Source organism: Callorhinchus milii, unplaced genomic scaffold (assembly GCF_018977255.1).
Source record: "Callorhinchus milii isolate IMCB2004 unplaced genomic scaffold, IMCB_Cmil_1.0 Scaffold6, whole genome shotgun sequence".
NCBI lineage: Eukaryota > Metazoa > Chordata > Chondrichthyes > Chimaeriformes > Callorhinchidae > Callorhinchus > Callorhinchus milii.
The window spans coordinates 30,326,062-30,350,221 of record NW_024704747.1 but is presented as its reverse complement, the minus strand read 5'-3'; the positions used below and the strand labels follow the sequence as shown (position 1 = coordinate 30,350,221).

Genomic DNA, 24,160 nt, shown 5'->3' with positions numbered 1-24,160 from the left:
TTTCCATTTTAAAATTCACCTTCTCAAACCAGAAAAGAATCCAGACAGTTTGTCAGTTCATTGTGATTTAAGTCCTGAATTCAACAAATCCAGATCAGCAATGTAAACACTGTAATGTAGAATAGGCAATTGCACTTTATTTCCCTTTGGGTTTGACCCAGAACAGAGCAAAAATCTGCTGCAGGCTCTAATATCCTGCTGTTCTTTAATCCCATTCCACACTTGTTTCATGTCCTATGAATTCAGCCTTGAAACATTCAAATTAAAAAATTCATTACGTTCACTAAACGCAGTGAAAAATGCAGCTATATTGCCTTGGCCATTTGATATGCAGCAAAGAGAGTTACACATTGAAAGAATGATTGGAAAGATGCCTCCAATAGCCAGAATTAATTGGGTCTAACTTCAGTCTAACAATACACTGTATAGAATCATTCAACGTGCTTGATTATTAATTTGGAACAGGAAAACATACTGTCATTTAAATATCTGCCGCTGATCACAGTGCAGGGCTGAGGTCACACAGTTAACTTTTAAGATAATAATGACTTAAGTATTCAGGGCATTCATTGCACAAACTGGATTAAATATTTGAGCCAGCAGCGTAACTGATGAAGTCGAATTTGGGAAGCCTAAAGGGTACTTCATTCCATTTTTTGTATGTCTGTTTCTGAAGATGCTTCTCATCGATGTACACGACAAAGTTCTTGATTGACAAACAAGGCAAATTGACTCCACGATGCACCATCATCGATCCCCATGTCTTTAAAAAAAAGATAAACAGTCATTCTTTTGCAACGATTAATGATGGAATATATAATAATAATAATCCTTGCATTTGACATAACTCTTTACCACGTCTTCGAGACGTCTCAAAGTGCTTCACAGAATATACTGTGAAATGAATTGGCTGTATATTTTGTGGGCGAAACTCGGCAGCCAATCGCACACAGCAGCGTCCCAGTCATGGATTGAGTAACCAAATTTTTTTTTGAAGGGATTATTATCACTGAAAAGCAACCCGCCAGTTGACTAACAACTGGGCTCCAACTTACTGCTGGTAAACAGAGGTGTGTGGAATAAGGAAACTTGGCTAATGTTTCACTCTGATCTGCCTGGGAATCAATTAACAACCAGGTTTCTTTGGTGAAATTAAATCAATGGACTGAATGGACACTTTACCTGTGCACATTCTTTGCAGTAGATCTCTCCGTTTGTTTGATAATCCAAACTTTTCTCTTGCAAAGCTCTATTTTCTCGCACACCGTACAAGTCTCTGCAATGGAAGGAAGATATAGTCATTACAATTCTGATTTACTTTAGTGAGATTAAACACAAAGGGTTTATTCTACAGTTTAATCAGACCAGGATCATCTGTATCATTAATAGAGTAAATTGGCTTTAAATGTATATTTTGTTTTCTCTTTTGAAAAGAATAGTCTCCTTTTATAACAATGATATTCACCTGGTTTTGGTCTATCTTTGCAAAATATTGTTTTAATAATAATAATCTTGCTTTGACAAAGCAGCTTATCATGTCTTTGAGACGTCTCAAAGTGCTTTACAGAGTGACCAGGTTATTATATTATTTTTTTTTGATGGAGTTTGAAAAGGTTTAATGAGATCTTACTTGAACTCCTTTGTGATGTTGACGTGGTGCATGCTTTCAATGACTTGGACATCTTTCCCAGAGCAGGCAAGTTTGCTACAGCCATAGCAGTGGAAAGCCACTTTAGAGTAATCACTTTGTATTCTCTTCGCAAAATCCTTCCTCCTCTTCATCTTCAGTTCCATTATGTTCTGTATCTGTCGTTCTTCCACCTAACAATTTGTACAAACATCATAACAATTACAAGATTTCTGTAGAATTGCATATTGATCGTTGCCTAGAATTTTGGATGGCCCAACTGGCAGCCTGCAGGCCAGATACAGCCCGCGGGCCGATCTCACCCCCCACCCAACCCTCCCCCAACCCCTCCATTACATCTGGCCCACCCACTCCCTCCGTAACCCGGAAATGTCATGTTTCTGGAAAGGGAAACACAAAGATATTGCTTATGCGCTAAAGATACTTCAGGCGATAATAATAATAATAATCCTCGCATTTGATACAGCGCCTCATCACGTCTTCGAGACGTCTCAAAGCTCTTCACAGAATACACTGTAAAGTGAATTGACTGCGTGTTTTGTGGGTGAAACGCAGCAGCCAATTGCGCACAGCGAGGCACATTACCTGCTTCTTGTAATCATCTGCTGACATTTCTTGAACCTTTTGAATGGCTTTGTACATCATTTTCTCGCGGAATTCATTAACGAACTCGCGATCAACAACTCCTGACCCGTCTAAAGCTACCAGAGCATAAGTGCTGTCGTTACATCGGGCCCTGCCTCGAGCCTGTGAATGAACAGAGTCAGTGAACGATTGGAAAAAGACTTCAACGCAGCAATACAGTAAAACCTGCATAAGTCTGATCTGTACAAACCATAGAATGACTTAAGTCGTACAACTAGGATAAACAAGCACAACTTGCATTGATATAGCGCCGAGGAGTGTCCCGGAGTGCATGACAGTGCTTGACTGGGAACATAGGTTGATATAGGAACAAGTGGAGGCCATTCAGCCCCTCGAGCCTGTTCCACCATTCTGTTAGCTCGTGGTTGATCTGTCACTCAACTCCAATTCGCCTTTGCCCATCTCCCTTATGCCTCAGCCCAAGGCCCATTGAATTTTCTATAAGTTTCACATCACTCATACTTTGTGTAAGTCATATCAAATGTATGGTCCCAATTCTATACGACTTGTTTGAAGTTTACTGTATTTTACTTTGGAACAATGTAGTGCCATAAAGCAAATGGTTTAACATCAACCCAGTGAAGTAACTAACACGAGGCCCTCACTAAGTAAAAACTTTACCAAATGAACTTACTTGTACCATGGCGATTTCATTGGTCACGAGATCGTAGCGGATTACAAAGTTGCACTCTTTTATATCCAGACCCTCCTCCGCTACCGTTGTTGCGATCAGGAGGTTTATCTCCCCATCATGGAATTTATTCAGCACTTCCTTTTGTTCGTGCTGTTCCAAAGTATACACATGGAATAGTCAAAAACGTGGGACAATGCTGAACAAACATACAGCTGGAATTTATGGATATGACTGTAGAAATGTCTGTTAAGATCTGTATTCACAAATGGACATGTTACTGCTCTTAATATTAATAATAATAATCTTTGCATCTGATATAGCACCTTATGCCATCTTCGAGACGTCTCAAAGCACTTCACAGACTTTAATGTAAGGGTCTCCTTGCAGCGAACTGGTCTCAAGGTGACATGCCTGGCAACAGAATGTCAGAATCGAGCCAGCCCTCTGTGCTGGTCTCTAGTCCAGTTCCTGAGCCACGCGGATCCATAGTATTCCAGGGCACTCACTGCTGATGACAGCGCAGCTCAGCCTGGCTCATCAGCAGGACCTGGCAGTGCAAACCAGTCACTGGGGCATGAGGTGTGACATAGCCACAATCTCCTAGGGACCTAACGCTTCACTGACAGCTAAGTTATATGAATGGACGTCTAATCGGAATAGCAATGAAATGATCAGTTTTTAGCCACTACTTTAAGCAGCTCCATCAAGGGGTTTTACCTGTGTCATGTGCTTGTACTGACTGTTATTCCCAGCCCCAGTTAAGTAATGAGCCTTGATCCCAACTTCTGTGAACTTCTCGTTCTGTTCTATCCACTCGTGTAGTGCGTGTGTGTTTTGTCGTGTCTTTGTGAAGATGATGCCTCGAGACTCTTTCTTTTTGGTGAACTCCTGAAGAACTGTCTTCCGTAATTTGGCCAGGTTTCCATTCTCATACTGAGGCTCTTTAGCCACTGTTTGAAGTTCCTTTTGGTTTTCTGCCAATGAGAGCAATAGCAAAGGGATTTCATTGGTAATGAATTACAACAGCAACAACAACAACAACAGATGACATTTACACGGCACCTTTCACAGTCGGAAGGATGTCCCAAAGTGCTGGATGGTCAGGGATTTGGACCCGAGCCGGGGGCTGGGATCAGGAGGGATGGAGGGCGGGGAGGGTCGGGGTAGGAGGGTGACCGAAGGCAAGGTTGAAGAGGAGGGTCTTCAGATGTGCCTTGAAGGAGGCGAGGGAGGGAGCGAGGCCAAGGGACTGTGGGATGGAGTTCCAAAGGGTGGGGGCATTGACAAGATACATAGATTAGGAAGATTAGAAAGATAAATCGATATATAAATATACAGGGCTCTGGGGTAAGAGCAGGGGGGAGTGGGACTAGTTGGTAGCTCTCTCAAAGAGCTGGCGTGATGGGCTGCATGGCTTCCTTCTGTGCTGTAAGATTCCATGATTCTAGAGGCAACATTGCTGATGAAATCTGCCCTGGATAAAAAGCAATGTGCACTTTCCTCTGTTTCAATTTGGTTAACCTCCAATCTTAGAAAAGGACATGCGCCAAATGATATTTCCATTTCCCAGATCAATCGTTCTTGGCTTTTGATCCTATTAAACACCCCAAGTTGCAGTTTTCCCCAGAAAAACGGATTCACTTTTATAGTCAGATTTCTAAGAGAAGGTGTGTGATTATTTTTGCAATTTCATTCTTATCTAAAAGTGTTCTTTTTTACCATTGAATAACTGAAAGAGAAATCTATCCGTTTGGTCTAACTTTGACTTGGGGTCATCTTCATCATCGTCTGTCATCTTCTTGCGAATTTCCTCTTCGTAGAAATTTGTGAGATAATTATAAGCATCAATCATCCGTATGGTATCATTAATCACCAGAGCATCGTTATATTTCCTTAAGTGTTCTGCACAGGCCCTGAGCTTACGATTCTCTTCTTTTGCCCCTGTGGAGATGGGGGGGGGAGATACACAATGTTATTGGGTTGCTGTTTATCTTTGATAAGGTCACGAACAAACACATCTGTGTCCCTCATCTGCTCTGCCATCGGTGTTCGTGCCTTCAGCCACTAAGCACCGAAACTTTTGATCGTGCTTACTGTCACCTCCCCCCTCCCTCTCCCCCCGGCTCGGGGTCAGACTCCGCCACTGTCAAGAACTCCAGGATACTACCCTGTGTGAAGGGCGCTATATAAGTACAAATTGTTGTTGTATATGCACTCTGCAATATCAATCTTTCTATAACAATTTTATTTGTTTCCCTAATGAACCAGCCAATGACTCTTTAAATTGGAACAAGTTATGTTATCACCGTATAAAGAAAGAACTGTGAATCACTGATTACTGTCGACGTAAATGAAGACTTTAATCTAACCTGTAGAACACATTCGTACAATCAATTGCTCGTAAGACTGAGTTCCAAAATCTGTGGTCGCTGCTTGCTCAAGAAAAGTGTGGATTTTGTTCATCATTTGCTTGATTCGATCTCCAAAAGGATCCTTAAAATGTGTGGAGAAATGAATTTCCATTACTTTGGTAACTTATACAGTCTCCTATTCATTTAACGTTTATCTGCTTATTTGATATAACGTATTTGATACCTTTTTCTGGTTATTTGATATATTTAATATATCTAACGTTCATTAGATTGTCATTTATATAACATGTTAAGTAAAATGTTAGGTTTCATTCATTCTCAATTGCCATCGATTATTTCACTAAATGAAAATGAAAAAAAAACAGAGGAGAGGAAGGAATTGAGAACAGATTGAAAGCCGTTATTACCAGTTTGGGCACCATCTGATCTGACAGATGTCGTATACTTTGAACCATTGCAAATATCAAGGGGGAAAGCAAATCGGTCACAGGAATATTCCCAGTCACTCGGTATCAAGAGCCAAGCTGGGAAATTTGGATCTGACAATAAGAGTTCACCTCTAGTTGAACTACTAATGAGGCAATTATTCACTGGAATTAAAATAAAAAAAAGAAAGGTTTAAGTGATAGGAAATATAAATGTCCAAAAAGATTAACACAAGAGACAGGTCTGGTGTGGCAGCACATATTTTGGCTTGCTTGCTTCCTTCCTTCCATCTTATTCAAATATAATGGAAAGTTGATTATTATTGTTATAATATTATTAAAAACAGCTCTTACGAGCAGACCACTTGATAACAAAATTCCTACTCAAAAGAACACACTCTTAAGGAAGTTAGGATCAGTTGTAAATGAAAATAAATTCTGCTGCCTTTTAAGGGAAATGTTAGCAACTCAATGTCTGTACCTCTCTTCTTTCTTCTGCAATCTCCATCTTTTTGACAGGTTCCTTCACTTGATCTTTTAACTGTTTCTGGAAATTCTGTACAGTCATTATTCGATAGGCGTCCAGGTTTGCGCAAATCTAGGAAACCCAAAAAGAGCACAATCTCTTAGTTAAATCCAAATAAATGCTCAAAGAATATAATTTTGTCCTTTGCCCAATTTTCCTCGATGAGCAACCACCTTCATCAAAAGTTTTCAATTTGTAATGGAATTTGCGACAAAATGTGGAGTCTTGTAGCTCGGTGGTTAGAGCGCTCGCCTTCAGAGTATGTACTGTAAAGTGTAGTGACTGTGCATTTTGTGGGCGAAACGCGGCAGCCAATTGTGCACATCAGTGTCCCACAGACAATCAGGGATTGAGTGACCAAATTATTATTAGAATTGTAATGATTTGAAGTGCTAGCTCCACTGATGGGGTTACAAGAAGGCTGGAGTCCTGTAGCTCAGTGGTTAGAGCACCGCTTTGCAAGTGAGACACCTGGGTTCAATTCCAGGCAGAGGGCCAAACCTTGGGCAAGTTTCCTTACTCCACACAGAGCCTAATAATAATCCCTCCAAAACCAAACAATAATAAATTGGTCATTTTCAATCCATGACTGTTTGTGGGACATTGCTGTGCGCAATTGGCTGCCGCGTTCGCCCACAAATATGCAGTCAATTCACTTTACAGTATATTCTGTGAAGGACTTTGAGACGTCGAGAAGATGTGAAAAGCGCTATATCAAATTCCAGGATTGTTATTATTATTATTTGTATTTTTCGAGTTAACTGTTGTAGATTTATCCTGTGTTATTCTATTCACGTAAACATACAAATCCTTACTTGTAAGACATGAGACTGTGCTGCCTTTCTGTTCTTTGCCCCACCCACGCCAGGCGATGCCGTCAATCCTAAAATCTGTGGAAGGGGCTCAATCACATCCCCCTTCTTGTTCTTCAGCTTTTGTTCAATATATCGGGTCATTATGCTCTTGTACACACCTTCCTTCTGGGTGTGGTGACACTCGTCAATTATTATCAGCGTGAAATCTGGTAAGAACAAAGTATTAAGAATTAATTCCGTTAAAGTCAGAACATTGCAGCATCATTAAACTGCGGTTAAAATTTTTACCAAACGTATTTTCATCCATATTCATGACATAGTGAAAACACGCAAGTTTATAGTCTCTATTTGGCCAAAATAAATCAGTCGCCGTTAAAATGGGAAAGATAACAAACAATTTTCCATCAAGTAACGTTTCTGAAGTGGTTTGTGTCAAGAAAAGAACATTCAAAAAACAAAGTGGTTAATAACATGTGGAACTAGTTAGACATCACACACCAGTTAGTGATCCATCAAGTGATAGGTCAGCAACCTTACCCGAAATGTTAGCCTTGGAATGCAATAAAACATGAAGAAAACACCCTTGGTCTCTGTTGACTTCCAGTGGAATATGCAGAAACATCTGCCACAGAAATCTTATTTAAAGATTAAGTCTGGACTGAACTCCTTATGCAGGAATATGGAAACGGGATCCAGGATTGGGCTCATGAGCAATCGCCACTGTTCTATTTCTAAGGTGACACCTCCTTATCTCCCTCAGCCTAAACTCTCCCCTTTCCTCCATCTCCCTCAATACCCTCACTTCTCAAGTACCTACCTATCTCTTCTTGAGCACCAACACAAGGAACCACAAAGCACATCTGATTGGATTCACGTCTCAAGATCTTTCTCTTTGACCGTACCGTTCCACCATCTCACCTCCCCTCTACTACCTTCCACTCCTCTTGATTCCAACCCCCAGCTCAGATGCAAACCTTTGACTGTCCAGTGCCTTGGTACATCCTTCCAATGGGAAATATCACAATATCATCTGTTGTTGTTGAGGTGGAAAATGAAGAATAAAAGCCGTCAAAAATCACACGGCAAAATTTGATGACAGGAGCTTAAAATGACCAGTTAGACAAGTGCAAACGATTTCAAATGATGTATTCACAACAAACAAACAGGTACCAGAGAGTTTCAGGCTGTCATCATCATCATCCTCATCATCGCAATTTAGCCCAGCCAGCTGATTCTCCAGAATCTGTGCTGTACAGATAATGATGTCGTTCTGTCGGACCACGTGAGGGAAGGAGATCTTTAGCTGGGTGTCGCCACTTATTTTGCTGACGCTGTATTTATCCTTCAGGAAAGCGTTGAATTCCTTACGGAAATGCTGGTCCACTAAAGGCACCTGGAGAACATCCCAAATCAAAACATATTTATTGGTACATTTTTTTGCTGATCTAATTCAACTAGAATACGACTAGACTATAGTAAACCGCACACAAGTCGTATCTGTTGGGAGCATACATTTAATATGACTTGTCCAGAGTATGAGTTACGTCAAACAGTCACTTGTAGCTGAACGCAACTATGATGTTCTGACTGAAGGATATTAATTTTTCAGTTTATATTCAGTCAAACAGTTTTCTTGAAAGGTGAAGGTCTATAGAAACCATTCTTCGCAGTGTGTAAATTTAGCAAACTTGGTTGTGTTGTGCAAGTATAGAATTTCTTAAGGTGATCAGCAAGTATTGGTCATACGTCAATAGGTTTCAGTGCCAATCTGTCCTATGATGGTAATAATAATAATAATCCTTGCATTTGATTATCACGTCAAGAAGTCTCAGAACGTTTCACAGAATACACTGTAAAATGGATTGACTGTATATATTTTGTGGGTGAAACGTGACTGCCAACCAATCATCACTTGACTGCCAACTCTTCACCTCCCACTTAATATCAGAGACCCTTTGTGCACAGTAAGGTATAGAATTTTCCAAACACAATGACGGCTACACAGTGAGACACAGGTTTCCTGAAAGTACTACTTTGAAGATGGCTTCTTCATGACTTATATTTGTCTGTTGGGAATAGTTATTCTTTGCCCCAGAGTTGAGGTCACTTCCTCACCTTATTTTTGTCACAACAGTCAGATGCACGAGAGACACATTTTACAAAACTTGATGTAACATCTATGAGTTGTTGGATAAATAGAATAACAAGTGCCTTTTAGTTACATCTACATATACATTCCTTCCACAGTCGGGGATTGAAGTGATGGTTAAGGAAACTTGCCCTACGTTTCGCCCTGCTCAGGAATCAAATCCAGGTTCTCTTGCTTGCGAGGCAAGTGCTCTAACCACTGAGCTAGAAAACTCGGTGATCACCCCCCACTCCAAATGGTCCCCTTAAGAGCCATGTAGCCTCCCCCAGAATAATTTACCTTGTTGACCAGCACGATGACCTTGCCGGTTTTGCCCTGACACTTCATGTTGTTGAGGTGATGCCTGGTGATGTAGACAGCCACTCTGGTTTTCCCGCTGCCTGTGGGGAGGCAGATGATGATGTTTTTACCTTCCAGAGCGGGAACTGCCACTTCCTGCTGATAATCTCTGAGCTTGATCTCGGGAACCGGTGACCCTCTCCCCCCTCGTGTGCTCTCATCGTCTGAATCTGGAACATTTACATAAACAGCTTTGATTCAGAGCATGAGATGACATTGCCAGATAGACAGCAAGGCTGACACAGAATGTTTTACACCATGTTTACTGATGTGTCAGTGGACCAACATACCCAGTGTGAACAAACAGACAACAACAACAACTTGCATTTACACAGCGCCCCCTCACACAGGGCAGTGTCCCAGAGCGCTGGACAGTGGCGGAGCACGACACTGAGCCGGGGGGAAAGGGGGAGGTGACCGTAGGAACAGTTGAGAAGGAAGGTCTTCAGGCGCGACTTGAAAATGTGGAAGGAAGGTAAACTTTCATTTAATAATAATAATAATCCTTGCATTTGATATAGCGCTTTTCACGTCGGGAGGACGTCCCAAAGCGCTTCACAGAACACACTGTAAAGTGAATTGACTGTATATTTGTGGGCGAACGCGGCAGCCAATTGCGCACAGCAATGTCTCACAAACAGTCGTAGATTGAAAATGACCAATTTATTATTATTTTGGGTTTTGGAGACATTATTATTAGGCTCTGTGTGCAGTAAGGAAACTTGCCCGAGGTTTCGCCCTCTGCCTGGAATTGAACTCAGGTCTCTCACTTGCAAAGCGAGTGCTCTAACCACTGAGCTACAGGACTCCACTTGTAATTTTGTAAATTTGTAATTTTGCGGGAAATTTAGGTTCTTCAGCTTTTTAAAATCTACCAGTGGAATTACTGCTGTTGGACCCAAGGGAGTGCATCAGAATGAAACAATGAAAAGGAAGACTTTTTTGTCAAGTTTGGGACAGGACCACGTGCAAGCGACTGCCAGGATGGTGGAAGGTGAATTTGGTCATCTTTTGTCTAGCAAATTCTTATGTTTTTATGCTAAGGAGCAGGAGAGCTTGCACTAGACTCAAACCACTGACTTTTAAAAATCTGCATCTGTAATCGTTCACAGCTCAGTCACAGTGAGAGTCACTGATCGGTAACATCATCACAAAGTCAGCTGCAAACGACTGACTTTATACTGTGGGTAATGGTAAAAAGATGTTGTTGGATACAGCTGTTGAGAATCCTAATAAAAAGCCTCAGCAATATGCAAGATGTTAAGCTCCTGTGATTTTCTCTTGTGTTGGCCAAAAACATACTGAAATGGTGATCATTTTATCTGCAGAGGATTTAGTACGACATAGAATTACATTAGGATTAATCTCTGCGCTTTGTAAATCAATCCTCTGAGAAAGGGAACAAGGAATGGTGCAGGACCTTGGGAGAATTCTTGAAGGGCTTTCATTCCAAAAGCTTTCGCCTCCCTTGGCAGGTCCTCAGAGCTGTGTATCCGTTGCAGCACAGTCATGTCATGAAAATGACACGGAATGGCTGGAAGTTCTTACGATTTTACTTTACAAACAAGTTGGGAGCTTTTTGTGACTTTTCCTCAAACTTTGTATTAATAATCCTTGCCTTTGATATACTGTAGTCCCGTTCATGTCAGGAGGATGTCTCCAAGCGCTTCACACACAGGATTTCGCTCTGAAGCAAATGCGGCAGCCAATTTGTGCACAGCAACAAACAGCCATGAAGTGAATGACCAATTTTACTTTGGGGATTGATGGTCAGGATACAGGGAGGAAGTCTCTTCCCTTTTACAACTAGTGCAGTAGTGGTTAACTGGTGTTAAAGGCATGTTAAAGAATTGTGAAATAGATATAACAAACATTACGCTGCTTTTAAGTACAAATCAACCTTGGATAACATTCCATAGGTCACAGTCTCCTCTAGTTCAGGCCAATTCTTTCCCTCTATTTATATTAACTGACAAACCCGCATTATTATTGCACAACATGATCCGTGCAAGTACAAGTTAAAAGAACTGTGAATTGTAAATCCCTTGAAAAAAATTATAATAATTTGGTCACCGAATCTACGACTGTTTGTGGCTGTCATGTTTCACCCACAAAATATACATTCAATTCACATTACAGCGTATTCAATGAAGCACTTTGAGATGTCGCAAAGACGTGATAAGGTGCTATATAAAATGCCAGGATGATTATTATTATTATAGTTAAGCCATGGTTGATTTTCTATTAAAAGATAAGGTTTATTTTTTCTGAAGGGCAAATGAAAATAATTTGCACCTTTGGTTCCTGACAGACACAAGAATGAAATGGTGCGCAAATTAATGCATTCAGGTGTCACTAGAGATCAGTCTTTAGATCAAGAATCAATTACCTTGACTATATTGCCACAAGCAACCTGTCAGAATGGATTTGACTCTATTTCCCACATATTCCCTGAAAAGTAGCACTTAATTACTCAACGGCAACAACAATAACGATTGTAAATGACATAACACAATTTCTATTTGTGGCTGAGGGAAAGAACAAAATGATTAACAATATTGGGGATGATGCGTACACATATTAAGACGTTCAAAAGCTGTGTTTCGAATCTCGACAATGAAATTAAAATGTTTGGAGCTGATAAACCTTATTCAAACAATTGATACAAAGTGGTTTTGAAGGTATCTTTGGGGAAGTTAGGTATCGTAGGCTAAATAGATCAATGAGCTTCTCTTACCTGAACATGACTGGCTAAAAGTTGCGTTTTAAAAGTCTCGACAACCCTGTAAACCAATTCATTGCTCGTAAATCCCATCTAAATAGATGAATAATCTTATCATGATTATCATATATTAAGGGAAGGTTAACCTATCAAGCAAAGCAAAGGGGCACAAGGCAATGAACTCTGAAAATGTGCTGATGTGAATAGTTTGTAAAGGTCACTTCAAAGTAAGCTGATGTTTGCTTTATCTTTATCACAATTGTAAATCATCGGAGCCTCACTGGAAGGAACTTCCTGATTGTCCTTCACAACAAACCTTTGACCAGCTTAACCCTGTTTGCTTCAGTGTAACCACCTTGCTTTAGTTTTACTGAAACTAAATAAACAAACCTTTGTTTGGTTTTACCTGCCTCTGTTTACCTAATAGCAAATAGGAATCCGGTTTTTAATCGATTGCTGGATCACGTTTCCGGGGGTAATAATGCCTTCAAAATTTAAAAAAATAATAATTTGGTCACTCAATCCACGGTTGTTTGTGGGACACTGCTGTGTGCAATTGTCTGCCGCATTTCGCCCACAAAATATACAATCAATTCACTTTACAGTGTATCCTGTGAAGCGCTTTGTGACGTCTTGATAAAGAGTTATATCAAATGCGAGGATTGTTATTATTATTGGTTTAAAATCTCGTCCGAATGACAGACAGATTGCTACCCGGTGTGAAGGGCCCTATATACATTGCAAAGCTCCTCCAGTGCCTACCACGTTGGCAGTGTCAGCCTAAACCACAAGCTCAGGTCCTGAAATAGAGATTGAATCCACGAGCTTCTGACTCAAAGGTGAAAGCGCTTACAGCTGAGGGAGATTGACACGAGTATTAATTCGGTCAACAATGTCATCAAATTAAGAACTTTTACAGATAGTTTAGCTTATCACATATCAAGTTAAACTTTTGGGAAGATCCTGTAGCCAAGATATAGGCCTGGAAATATGAATTCCCTTTTATGTACTCCCCACACACAGTCCACCATTAATCAAAGGTTCTGGATACCATCTCTAACTTTTGGGATGAAAAAACGGAAACGTGATCCACCAATTGACTAACAATCTTACTTATTGCTAGGTAAACGGAGTTGTGTGGAGTAAGGAAACTTGCCCAACATTTTGCCCTGCCCAGGAAACGAACCCAGGTCTTCTCGCTTGCGAGGCGAATGCCCTAACCACTGAGCTACAGGTCTCCATGTAGATATTGGGTAGTGTTTATGTACTGAGTGTCACTTAGCAACTGCAAACTCTAACCACAGGATATACTAATCCAGCAGAGAGAGGCAGAGAGGTCAACCTGAAAACTGTGGCATAATTACCTGTCAAATAGAAAGAAAATGTGTTAATCAGCAATTTAAAAAAAAAACATTGCGTTGTGCCAATATCAAACCACAAATGAGCCGCTTGATAGCAATTTCAATATAACTTTAATCTTGTGTGCTTTGGGTGGAAAAGAGAATATATTCCTGTGGTGATCAGGGGAAAGAATGTCAGTGCTGTGCAATGGGAGCGATTTCCATTTTGATGCCCAGCATCCAACTATAGCAAAGCTAACTACAGAATCCAGCTCCCCCTAGTCTATGCCAACAATCTGCCTGAACCCACCTCTAGTGGAAATCTGGCAGATTCTCACTCCAGCCATCCAATGAGTATGCAAGAGATGAGACATGTTGGGGCAGTTTTTTTGTTGGAGGGGGGAGGGAGGGTAAAGGATGAACTCACACCAATTAGGAAGTGGGTTGAGACCACACAAACCTCTTACCTTGGACCTTCACAGCTGGCAGAGTGACAGAGATTTTTCTGCCATCAACCTAGGCTAGTTTTCAAGAGTACTTGCTGCTCACTGTGTATCCTACCTTATCGCACCAAACCAAGCCTCGCAACACAATATGTTTGGTAAAAGATTACATTCCACAAATTTTTTGTCACCCACATTTCGCCTTAAAATCTTATAAAAATATTAGTTCATAAGGTTCAAATTATCCCCTGCAAATGCAGGAAACTAAATGTCTTCAAGCTACTTACTATCTATCTTTTCCTGACACAACATATGGTATGATGAAATATCTGACCTTACAGCATTTGGCAGTACTCAATGTTTCCACTTAAGATTTACAATTCCTTCATCAAAAAAACATTAAAGATGGGGATGATAGCAAGAGCGAGGGACAATATAATTCTAGGAATGGCTAGAAAAATACTGAAAAATGATATTTAACTTGCTGTTTGCCTTCTATCAGTTATTAAAAAGTAATTATAATAATAATCCTTGATTTTGATATAGCATCTTATCACGTCATTGAGGTGTCTCAAAGTGCTTCACAAAATATATTGCAAAGTGTAGTGACTGCGTGTTTTGTAGGCCCACAGCAGTGTCCCACAAACAGTCGTGGATTGAGTGACCAAATTTTTTTAAAAAGGGTTTAGTACACCCGGAAAAGCCATCCACCAAACAACTAAAGAGCAGGTTCCTACTTACTGCTAGGTAAACTGAGGAGTGTGGAAAAAGGAAACTTGGCCAACATTTCACCCTGCCCGGGAATCAAACCCAGGTCTCCAGCTTGCGAGGCAAGGGCTTGAACCCCTGTGCTACAGGACTCCACAACATGGCAGAAACAATCAGACTCAATCTTCTTCAGTGCATTCATTACATCTGATCAGACCTGTCGTACACTTTTGGGTCATGATATCTATCACCTATATATATATGACAGTGTTACCAGAACCATAGTCATGTAAATGGCACCCATCATATAAAGCAGCAACGCTAAGCTTTCTTGTAGCTTTGCGAATGAACATGTCAGAAGTTATTATTTAAGTGTAGGTAAGGCAATGTCCTGAAGTAAAGCAAGCACAAACATGTGTCAACAAAGCGATGGCACTCAAAGATTTATCCGACCATAAACGTAAATGCCAATATTTCTATTTTCTGTTACTTTTTATAGCATGAAATGCTGCAATAAAAATGTGACTACCTTTCACTTGTTTTTATAGCTTTCCAATTATGTATATAGCAACACAGAAAGCAGGGCAGCCAGCACTCTCTCCTCTCCACTCTCATGATGACCTCTATCCATTAGGGCTTTGGCTGCAGGGTCACCACGAACTGAGTGGGAGGATTCCAGGTCCTGCCGATCAGCCGGGGTGAGCTGTGCTGTCATCAGCACTGAGTGCCCTGGGATACTGCGGACCTCCCTGGCTCAGGAACCGGACTAGAAACCGTCACAGAGGGTGGGGGCTCGATTCCGATAATACTCTCTGATAGTGAGATGTAATATTCTTGCTGTTTATTTGTATCAAGACCCTCTTCTTCGACCACCCCTTTGGTCACCCTCCTACCCTCCACCCTCCCTGCCCTCCACCCCTCCTGATCCCAACCCCCAGCTCGGGTCCAAATTCCTGCCTTGGGATGTCCTCCTGAAGTGAAAGGCCAGATAGAAATGTAATTTGTTGTTGTTGTCATCGTTGTTTTAATGAGCATGGGGTATTCCAATAGAAGCAGATGTGATAATATTCCTCCTGCCTTAGACCACACCTCAAGCAGATCTCCGTGTATGAGTTTTATATGATGTTCAGTACTCCACAACTTGTGTGTCTAATACTGCATTGCCTCTGTGTGGATTATTCTGGTACAGCACATCAATGGAACATTTGAAAATGTAAAGAATTCAGCGTTATAATAATAATCCTTGCATTTGATATAGTGCCTTAACACATCTCAAGGGAGCTTCAAAAAAACGTGGCCGAAATGTGGCAGCCGATTGTGCACAGCAGTGTCCCAAAAACATTTGCGGATTGAGCACGTGTTTAATTGGCTAACGCGGGTTTATTTCGGCACAAGCGAGTAAAGAAACATCTTATTAGTTTCTTGCGTTCCACCACTTTCACAATCTTACCCGAATAGGAGGTCTCCCCTCCAGACATGCTGCAGCTTCCACTCTCTGGAAGACTGTCATTAAAACTGTGGTTATTTGTAGCTACTGAATGCTGGGATGATTCTGTGGGGGGAGAAGGAAGGAAAAAAATCTGTATTTAATATCAAACATGGCACATAGAAACAGGAAAAGGCCATTCATTCAGCCCCTCAAGCCATTCTATTAGATCATGGCTGATCTGTACCTGAACTCCAATTACCCGCTCTTGCCCCGTATCCCTTATTCCTGACATAACAAATATCTATCCACCTCAGTCTTGAAAAGGTGAATGGATCCAGCCATAATCCACAGGCTGTTGGGGGAGAGAGTTCCAGATTTCTACTACACTTTGGGTGAAAAACTGCCTCCTGATTTCACTCCTAAATGGCCTGGGTCTAATCTTAAGATGATGCCCCCCTTGTTCTGGATTCCCTGCCAGAGGAAATAGTTTCTCTGTAGCTACTCCGTTGAATCCCTTTATCATTTTTAAGACCTCAATCAGATCACCCTCAACCTTCTGAACTCAAGGGAATACAGACCAGGTTTATGCAACCTGTCCTCATAATTTAACCCTTTGAGCCCTGGTATCATTTTGGTGGATCTGCTCTGCACCCTCTCCTGAGCCAATATATCTTTCCTGAGGTGCGGGGCCCGAAACTGAACACATTGTTTCACAGCCTCATTTTATAAGCCGGCAAATCACAATATCATGGTATTTGGTGCAGGTTGGCAGGAGCCAAGGCTTGGGGACTCCAAAGTGTGCATTGGGGTAACTGCTGGAGTCTAACCAGCTAAACCCACATAATAATAATCCTTGCATTTGATATAGCGCTTTTCACATCTTCGAGACGTCTCAAAGGGCTTCATAGACCATACTGCATAAAGTGTAGCGACTGCATTTTGTGGGTGAAACGCGGCAGCCAATTGAGCCCAGCAGCGTCCACAAACCGTCATAGACTGGAGTGACTGATATATTATTTTTTTCTTAAGGGATTATTATCAGGCGAGCGCTCTAAACACTGAGTTACAGGACTTCATAGCTTGCCATTGAGAGCGCTGTCTGGCATTTCTCTCAATGGCTTTCCCGCTGCTAGGTCCACCCTACCTCTTGAGCTTTGGCTTGCAGGGTTAACAGGAGCTAAATGTAAAATACAGTATATATTTTTGGGGGATGTAATTTAAGCAGCAAAGTGCTCCCTCAGCTGATATGTAAATGTAATCACATCTACAACATGTGAAAACAGCACCATCTCTTGACAGAATGCAGAGCGTACACCAAATGAAACCTAATTCCAATCTATTCAAAAGTTGCACTAATGCACCTTTCTGAATTCTGCGAGAGTTTGCCTGAATTTGTATCCGCGCAATGATCGATCAGTTCTAGAAATAATTTGGCTAGATTGAAAAGCATGATCACTTTGCCAATAATTTTAACGACTGTACCAGAAAGACGGACATTAAAATGTGACACTTGATTCATTGTCAATACATATTTCTTCTACTTCTGCTGAAACTTACCTTTTTGATCATGTTTTTCCCCTTAACCCCCCCCCCCACCCCGCCTTGGCTGCCACCCACTATATACCTATCCAATATAATAACCCTTGCATTTGAAACAGCGCCTTATCACGTCTTCAAAGCGTTTCAAAGCGCTTCACGAAGAATACACTGTGAAGTGAATTGACTGTATAGTTTGTGGGTGAAACGCGGCAGCCAATTGCGCACAGCAGCGTCCCACAAACAGTCGTGCATTGAGTGACCAAATTATTATTATTTATTTACCCACAGAAAATGATCCGTCAATTGACTAACAACCGGGTTCCTACTTAATGCTGGTAAACAGAGGCGTGTGTGGAGTAAGGAGACTTGCCCAACGTTTCGCCCCCTGCCCGGGAATCAAACCCAGGATCTCTCGCTTGCGAGGAGAGTGCTCTAACCATTGAGTTACAGGTCTCCACCTATTTCATATCTGGGAAGGAATACACAGAAGTGTACTGGCACTACAGCTTCCAATGAAACCAAATTGTTTATTTTATTCCAAGTAATCAGGGCATCGGAGCACAGAATTGTGTTTATATATAAACCAGATAGCTAGCTCTTTTTTTTAAAAAGAAGTGCTGGGACGGGAAGAAGCAGCTGATTGGTTTGTTGTGACAGTGGCACTAACTTTCATTCCGGTTCAGATATGAATGGAAACCAGGGCACTCCATTTGACTAATATTCACGAATCAAAACATAACGCAAAGTCCTTATTTAAAAGTACTTTGATGTTTAAGATTAGCGTGTTTACTCCTGGAGCCTGACATTAGTCATTAGTAAAAGCTGCTAACCTGTTGGGTAGCTTCCACACAGTGTGTTGGGTAGAGTGGCAGATAGCACATTGTCAAGGCATCAAATGTTACCCTGATCAGCTGTGACACTGTGATCTTTGAGGTTGTCAACCTGGAATTGGGAATTGAGTTGACAAGATGTTCTGCCAATGAATGGGGTTGTTTCTGTCTTGGAATAAGCTTTATATTTATCAGTTTTACTTTACTGTACAATTTACTAATTGGCTGGCACAAACGAGAGTAAGTGTATCCAAAGAAGAGTAAATTACTCATTAACTAATAGGCAAAGGGAGCGGTGCCATGCCATTTCCCTTTATCACAAGATCAGGAGCGGTTATGCTGGGGGGCCGGGGGGGGGGGGGGCTAATTCTCAAGAATTATAATAATCCTGATGTCCGCAATTCAGCAACAACATATCACTTCCCTGGAAAGGCCCAGTAATTGTGACTTGGGGAAATTACCTACATCTATGATCCTTTCTTCTGGTTTCATAACATTGGTTTTGATTTCAGTTTCCTTTACCATTTCAACATTTGTATTATTCGGTTGCATTCTCTGATGTGTTCGTTCACACTAGTTTGCTGCTGGAATTCTTTTGTTCCAATTGCCTCTATATGACACTTGGCAGGGAGTTTTCTGTGGATTCTATTACTTAGGACAAAACATTGGGCAAGTTTCCTTACTCCCCACGTCTCTGTTTAACCTAGCAGTAAATAGGAACCCAGTTGTTAGTCGATTGGCGGATTGCCTTTCTGGGGTTAATAATCCTTTCAAAATGTTTTAATAATAATTTGGTCACTCAATCCACGACTGTTTGTGGGACGCTGTTGTGCGCAATTGGCTGCCGCGTTTCACCCACAAAATATACAGTCAATTCACTTTACAGTATATTCTATGAAGCACTTTGAGACGTCTTGAGGTCGTGATAAGGCGCTGTATCAATTGCAAGGGTTATTATTATTATTATTATCCGCCATTTAATCAAGGTTACTGAAAATACCTGTTGCTGCCATTCTTACCTGAATTCACGGATGAATCCAACAGGGATGTGTCCAGCAGTGCAGGGTTTTCATCAGACTCCTCACTCCTTAGGCAAATTTCTCCATCAGTCGCGGGGCTAACATACAGTTGGTCTGTCTGGTCAACCTTCTGGACTGATTGCTCTGTGTCGGCCTCATTTACCGTGTTCTCCAGGTCTGCTGGTTCTGGGCAACAAATAATTATGATAAATAATAAATAATACAACCTCAAAGATCACAAAATATACTGTAAAGTGAATTGACTGTGTATTGCAGGTCAACCTTATAACTCCATGACCTCACCATTTCAACAGTAATAATAATAATAATAATAATCCTTGCATTTGATATAGCGCTTTTCACGTCGGGAGGACGTCCCAAAGCGCTTCACAGAACACACTGTAAAGTGAATTGACTGTATATTTGTGGGCGAACGCGGCAGCCAATTGCGCACAGCAATGTCCCACAAACAGTCGTAGATTGAAAATGACCAATTTATTATTGTTTTTGGTTTTGGAGGGATTATTATTAGGCTCTGTGTGGAGTGAGGAAACTTGCCCAAGGTTTCGCCCTCTGCCTGGAATTGAACTCAGGTCTCTCGCTTGCAAAGCGAGTGCTCTAACCACTGAGCTACAGGACTCCACAATGAGAGCGAGTGGGTGAGAAAGAGAGGACGAGAGCGTGAGAGATGGTGTGCACGTGACAGTAAATAAATAAATAAATAAATAACAGTAAATAAATAAGGTTCCAATATGTATCTTAATAAGCAAATGCACTGCAAGCAATATAGCTTTATATTGATTAATACAGTTTAAACATATTATTTAATGTTAGTGATATATTTTAATATTTATTATGAAATTTACTTATTATGAAATTTAATAACAGCGATATTTCATTATTTACCTGCAATGTCAAGTGAACTATCATCACCAGATAGTATTTCTGCCAGGTCCTCATGGCCAGACTTTCTCAGAATATCCAAGAACTTGGAGAACCAGCCAGGAGGCTTCATCACTATTCTACTGAGTAACTCCCGAGTTGCTGCTTGTTTTCCACGCTGTTTCATTTCACTTAAGATCTAAATACGAGGCTTTGGATTAGCATCAGCAAACATGGCACCCAACACATCTATACAATCTGCAGGAGCAGGCCACCCTCCTACCCCTACTCTCCCCGCCCTCCACCCCTCCTGATCCCAACCCCCAGCTCGGGTCCAAACCCCTGACTGTCCAGCGCCTTGGGACGTCCTCCCGACGTGAAAAGGTCTGTGTTCATGTCAATTGTTGTTATTGCATTATCGTTATGGCAGTAAGACATTCTGCATTATTATTATGACGCTGCTGTGCGCAATTGGCTGCTGCTTTTCACCCACAAAACAGTCATTTGATTTTATAGTATATTTTGTGAAACGCTTTGAGACGTCTCGAAGACGTGATAAAAACCCTATATCAAATGAAAGGATTTTATTATTGTTATTATTAATAAACTGTGCCAATGCTCAAATGCTCAATTCAGGCATCGTCCCACAGTTACAGGAGGACAAAATAACCAGGCAGTTAATGTACTTTACAAGATAAAACCTTCATTTCCAGTCATTTATGTCATGACAGTTTGTACCACTAAAACAGTAGTACATATTTTAGAAAAGATATATTAATCCTTGCATTTGATATAGTGTCTTATCACGTGTTTGAGACGTCTCAAAGCGTTTCACAGGATATACTGTAAAGTAGATTGACTGTGTTTTGTGAGCGAAACTTTAATTATATGAACAAATCTCACACTATTCAGCAGTTGACTATACAGGCACAGAGCTAACCTCAATCCCAGCAAGACACATTGGGAGTGAGACATTTACATTCTACTTCCTGCTTTGAGTAACTAGCGTCAGAACTGATATGACCTGGCAAATGGCAGCATAAACAAGGGATGCTCTTTGTACAGCTGCAAAATAGTATGAAGTTAGTTGACAGTGGATCACTAATTGGGTGTTGGCCCAAAGCTATGATGCATTCCAAATGAAATTCAATGGCAGATTGTGCCTGCGTTAGGCAGGAGTGAAAATAAAATGCTACTTACTTTCTCCTTGTCATCTTCTGTTAAGATATCTGCAGCGCAACAGTGTACAGAGACCTCATCTGGGGACAGGTTGTCGATGACAGTTGGTGTCAGGCAGATGATGAGCTTGACTTCAAGGTCGTTGCGAGCCTCCAGCTCGGGGGAGACCAGGTCAGAGGCCTCGGGGGTGACATAAGCAGCTCCATGAGAACACCCTGTTCTGTTCAGGGCTGTGATAAACTCTCCAAACCAGCCTTCGACCCCTGAGTTTGTGTTGACCTTGTTGAGCAGGAGGTGGACAGCCGCCTGGTTTCCATTCTGACGACCCACAGAGCGGATTTCTTCTCTCTCCGCAGCTGGGATGAAGGTGATGAAGTCTAGCAATGGTTCTGCCTGGACAATGGCCACCAGCCGACTGCGGAAACACTCTATGAGCCCCAGCCTGATTTGTTGGTTGTCCAAGCTCATCCTGCCAGTGTGTGTGTGTGTCCTGCCTACAGAAACCAGCCAGCCTCACACCTCAATATACCTTAATAAAAGCCAAAATACTGCAGATGCTGGAAATCTGAAATAAAATCTTCAATATACTTTGTCTCTCTCTCCCTCCCTCTCCTCTCTCTGCTCAGTGACACTGATCGTGCTGAACCAGTGCTGCTTCCTGCAAGCCAGCTCGCTCCCCTTTAAGGAGCTGGGTTTCAGTTTTGATTCCAGTTGGTAACGTAATGAAAGCAGTGTTGGAGAGAGACAGAGACGGGGAGCAGGAATTTCTGATGAGCTAATGCAGGGAGGCAACTCTGAACTACAACAGTTAGTGTGAAGGCCAGGTTTCTGTTCTCCAGCTCATGTAAACACAACAACCAATTTCCCCCCAACCCAAAGACTGAAATTGCAAGTCTAACAACATCAGCAAATACTGTAGCACACGATATGGAGTTTTTTAAAAAATATATGAAAATAAGTTTTTCTGTTTTGTATTGAGGAATTTAAGGAATATTTTTAAGGTTGGAGGCTGCAGCTAAGTTGATGGCAGTCATTAACTGATTATGCCCTTGTTAATGCCCGTCTCTGGCCGTAGACAGATTTTTAAAAAAAACTTATAACCTGCTGTTCACTCTGAATCTATAATAATAAATAATAATCCTTGCATTTGATATAGTGCTTTTCACGTCGGGAGGACGTCCCAAAGCGCTTCACAGAACACACTGTAAAGTGAATTGACTGTATATTTGTGGGCGAACGCGGCCGCCAATTGCGCACAGCAATGTCCCACAAACAGTTGTGGTTTGAAAATGACCAATTTATTATTGTTTTTGGTTTTGGAGGGATTATTATTAGGCTCTGTGTGGAGTAAGGAAACTTGCCCGAGGTTTCGCCCTCTGCCTGGGATTGAATATCGCATCTTAGAGACGTTTCAAAGCGCTTCACAGAATATACTGTAAAGTGGAGTGACTATGTATTTTGTGGGCGAGTCAGAAGCAGTTACAGAAGACACATCATACTTGGGAAGGATCCACTTCAATGATATATTCTTTGGGGTGTTTATCATCAACTTGCTTGAGTATTGGTGAATTCCAGCTATAGGATGTTAATGCAGTGCTGACTCTTAACTGTATAGATTTTGCTCACCAGCTCTGTTCCTGGTGTAACAACACATACTTACAGCAAACGCTACAGCTATTTTTATACCATGGGTTCTTAATTACTGCCATTGACGTGCCATTACGCACAGGCACTCAAAAGGAGCTTTTGAACTCCAGCAGCTACCGGCAGTCTCGCCCACAAAACACACAGTCACAGGGGAGGGGGTGTGGGGGGGTGGGGGGAGGGAGGGTGTGGGGGGGTGTAGGGGGTGGAGGGGTGTGGGTGTGAGGGGTGGAGGGGAGGGGGTGTGGGGGTGTAGGGGGTGGAGGGGTGTGGGTGGGGGGGTGGAGGGGAGGGGTGTGGGGGTGTAGGGGTGGAGGGGAGGGGTGTGGGGGGTGGGGGGAGGAGGGGTGGGGGGGTGGAGGGGAGGGGGTGTGGGGGTGGGGGGGTGGAGGGTGTGGGTGGGGGGGGTGGAGGGGAGGGGGTGTGGGGGGTGGGGGGGTGGAGGGGGTGTGGGGGTATGGGGGTGGAGGGGAGGGGGTGTGGGGGTGTAGGGGAGGGGGTGTGGGGGGTGGGGGGAGGGGGTGTGGGGGGTGGGGGGAGGGGGTGTGGGGGGTGGAGGGGAGGGGGTGTGGGGGTATGGGGGTGTAGGGGGTGGAGGGGAGGGGGTGTGGGGGTGTAGGGGAGGGGGTGGGGGGGGAGGGGGTGTGGGGTGGAGGGGGTGTGGGGGGAGGGGGTGTGGGGTGGAGGGGGGGTGGAGGGGAGGAGGTGTGGGGGAGGGGGGGGTGGGGGGAGGGGGTGTGGGGGGTGAGGGGAGGAGGTGTGGGGGTGTAGGGTGTGGGGGTGGGGAGTGGGGGAGGGGTGGGGAATTTGATCGGCCCACTGGTGCACACCTCCCTCTATTAAGTATGCCCTCTCAATATGACAGACCAGTA

General features: G+C 42.4%; 1 protein-coding gene across 1 annotated transcript; it reads right to left on the bottom strand.

Moving 5' to 3' along the window:
• Nucleotides 1–117: 117 nt before the first annotated feature.
• On the bottom strand, nt 118–22,232 carry ifih1 (interferon induced with helicase C domain 1). The gene is made up of 16 exons (XM_007889844.2): nt 21,666–22,232; nt 20,490–20,664; nt 19,584–19,769; nt 16,217–16,318; nt 9,494–9,723; nt 8,236–8,458; nt 7,066–7,271; nt 6,206–6,322; nt 5,297–5,420; nt 4,647–4,868; nt 3,645–3,901; nt 2,928–3,077; nt 2,234–2,395; nt 1,631–1,821; nt 1,183–1,276; nt 118–763 (listed from the first exon to the last, which is right to left on the bottom strand). The coding sequence occupies exons 1-16, from the start codon at nt 22,110–22,112 to the stop codon at nt 584–586; spliced, it is 3,066 nt and encodes a 1,021-aa protein (XP_007888035.1). The 5' UTR covers nt 22,113–22,232; the 3' UTR covers nt 118–583.
• Nucleotides 22,233–24,160: the final 1,928 nt, after the last annotated feature.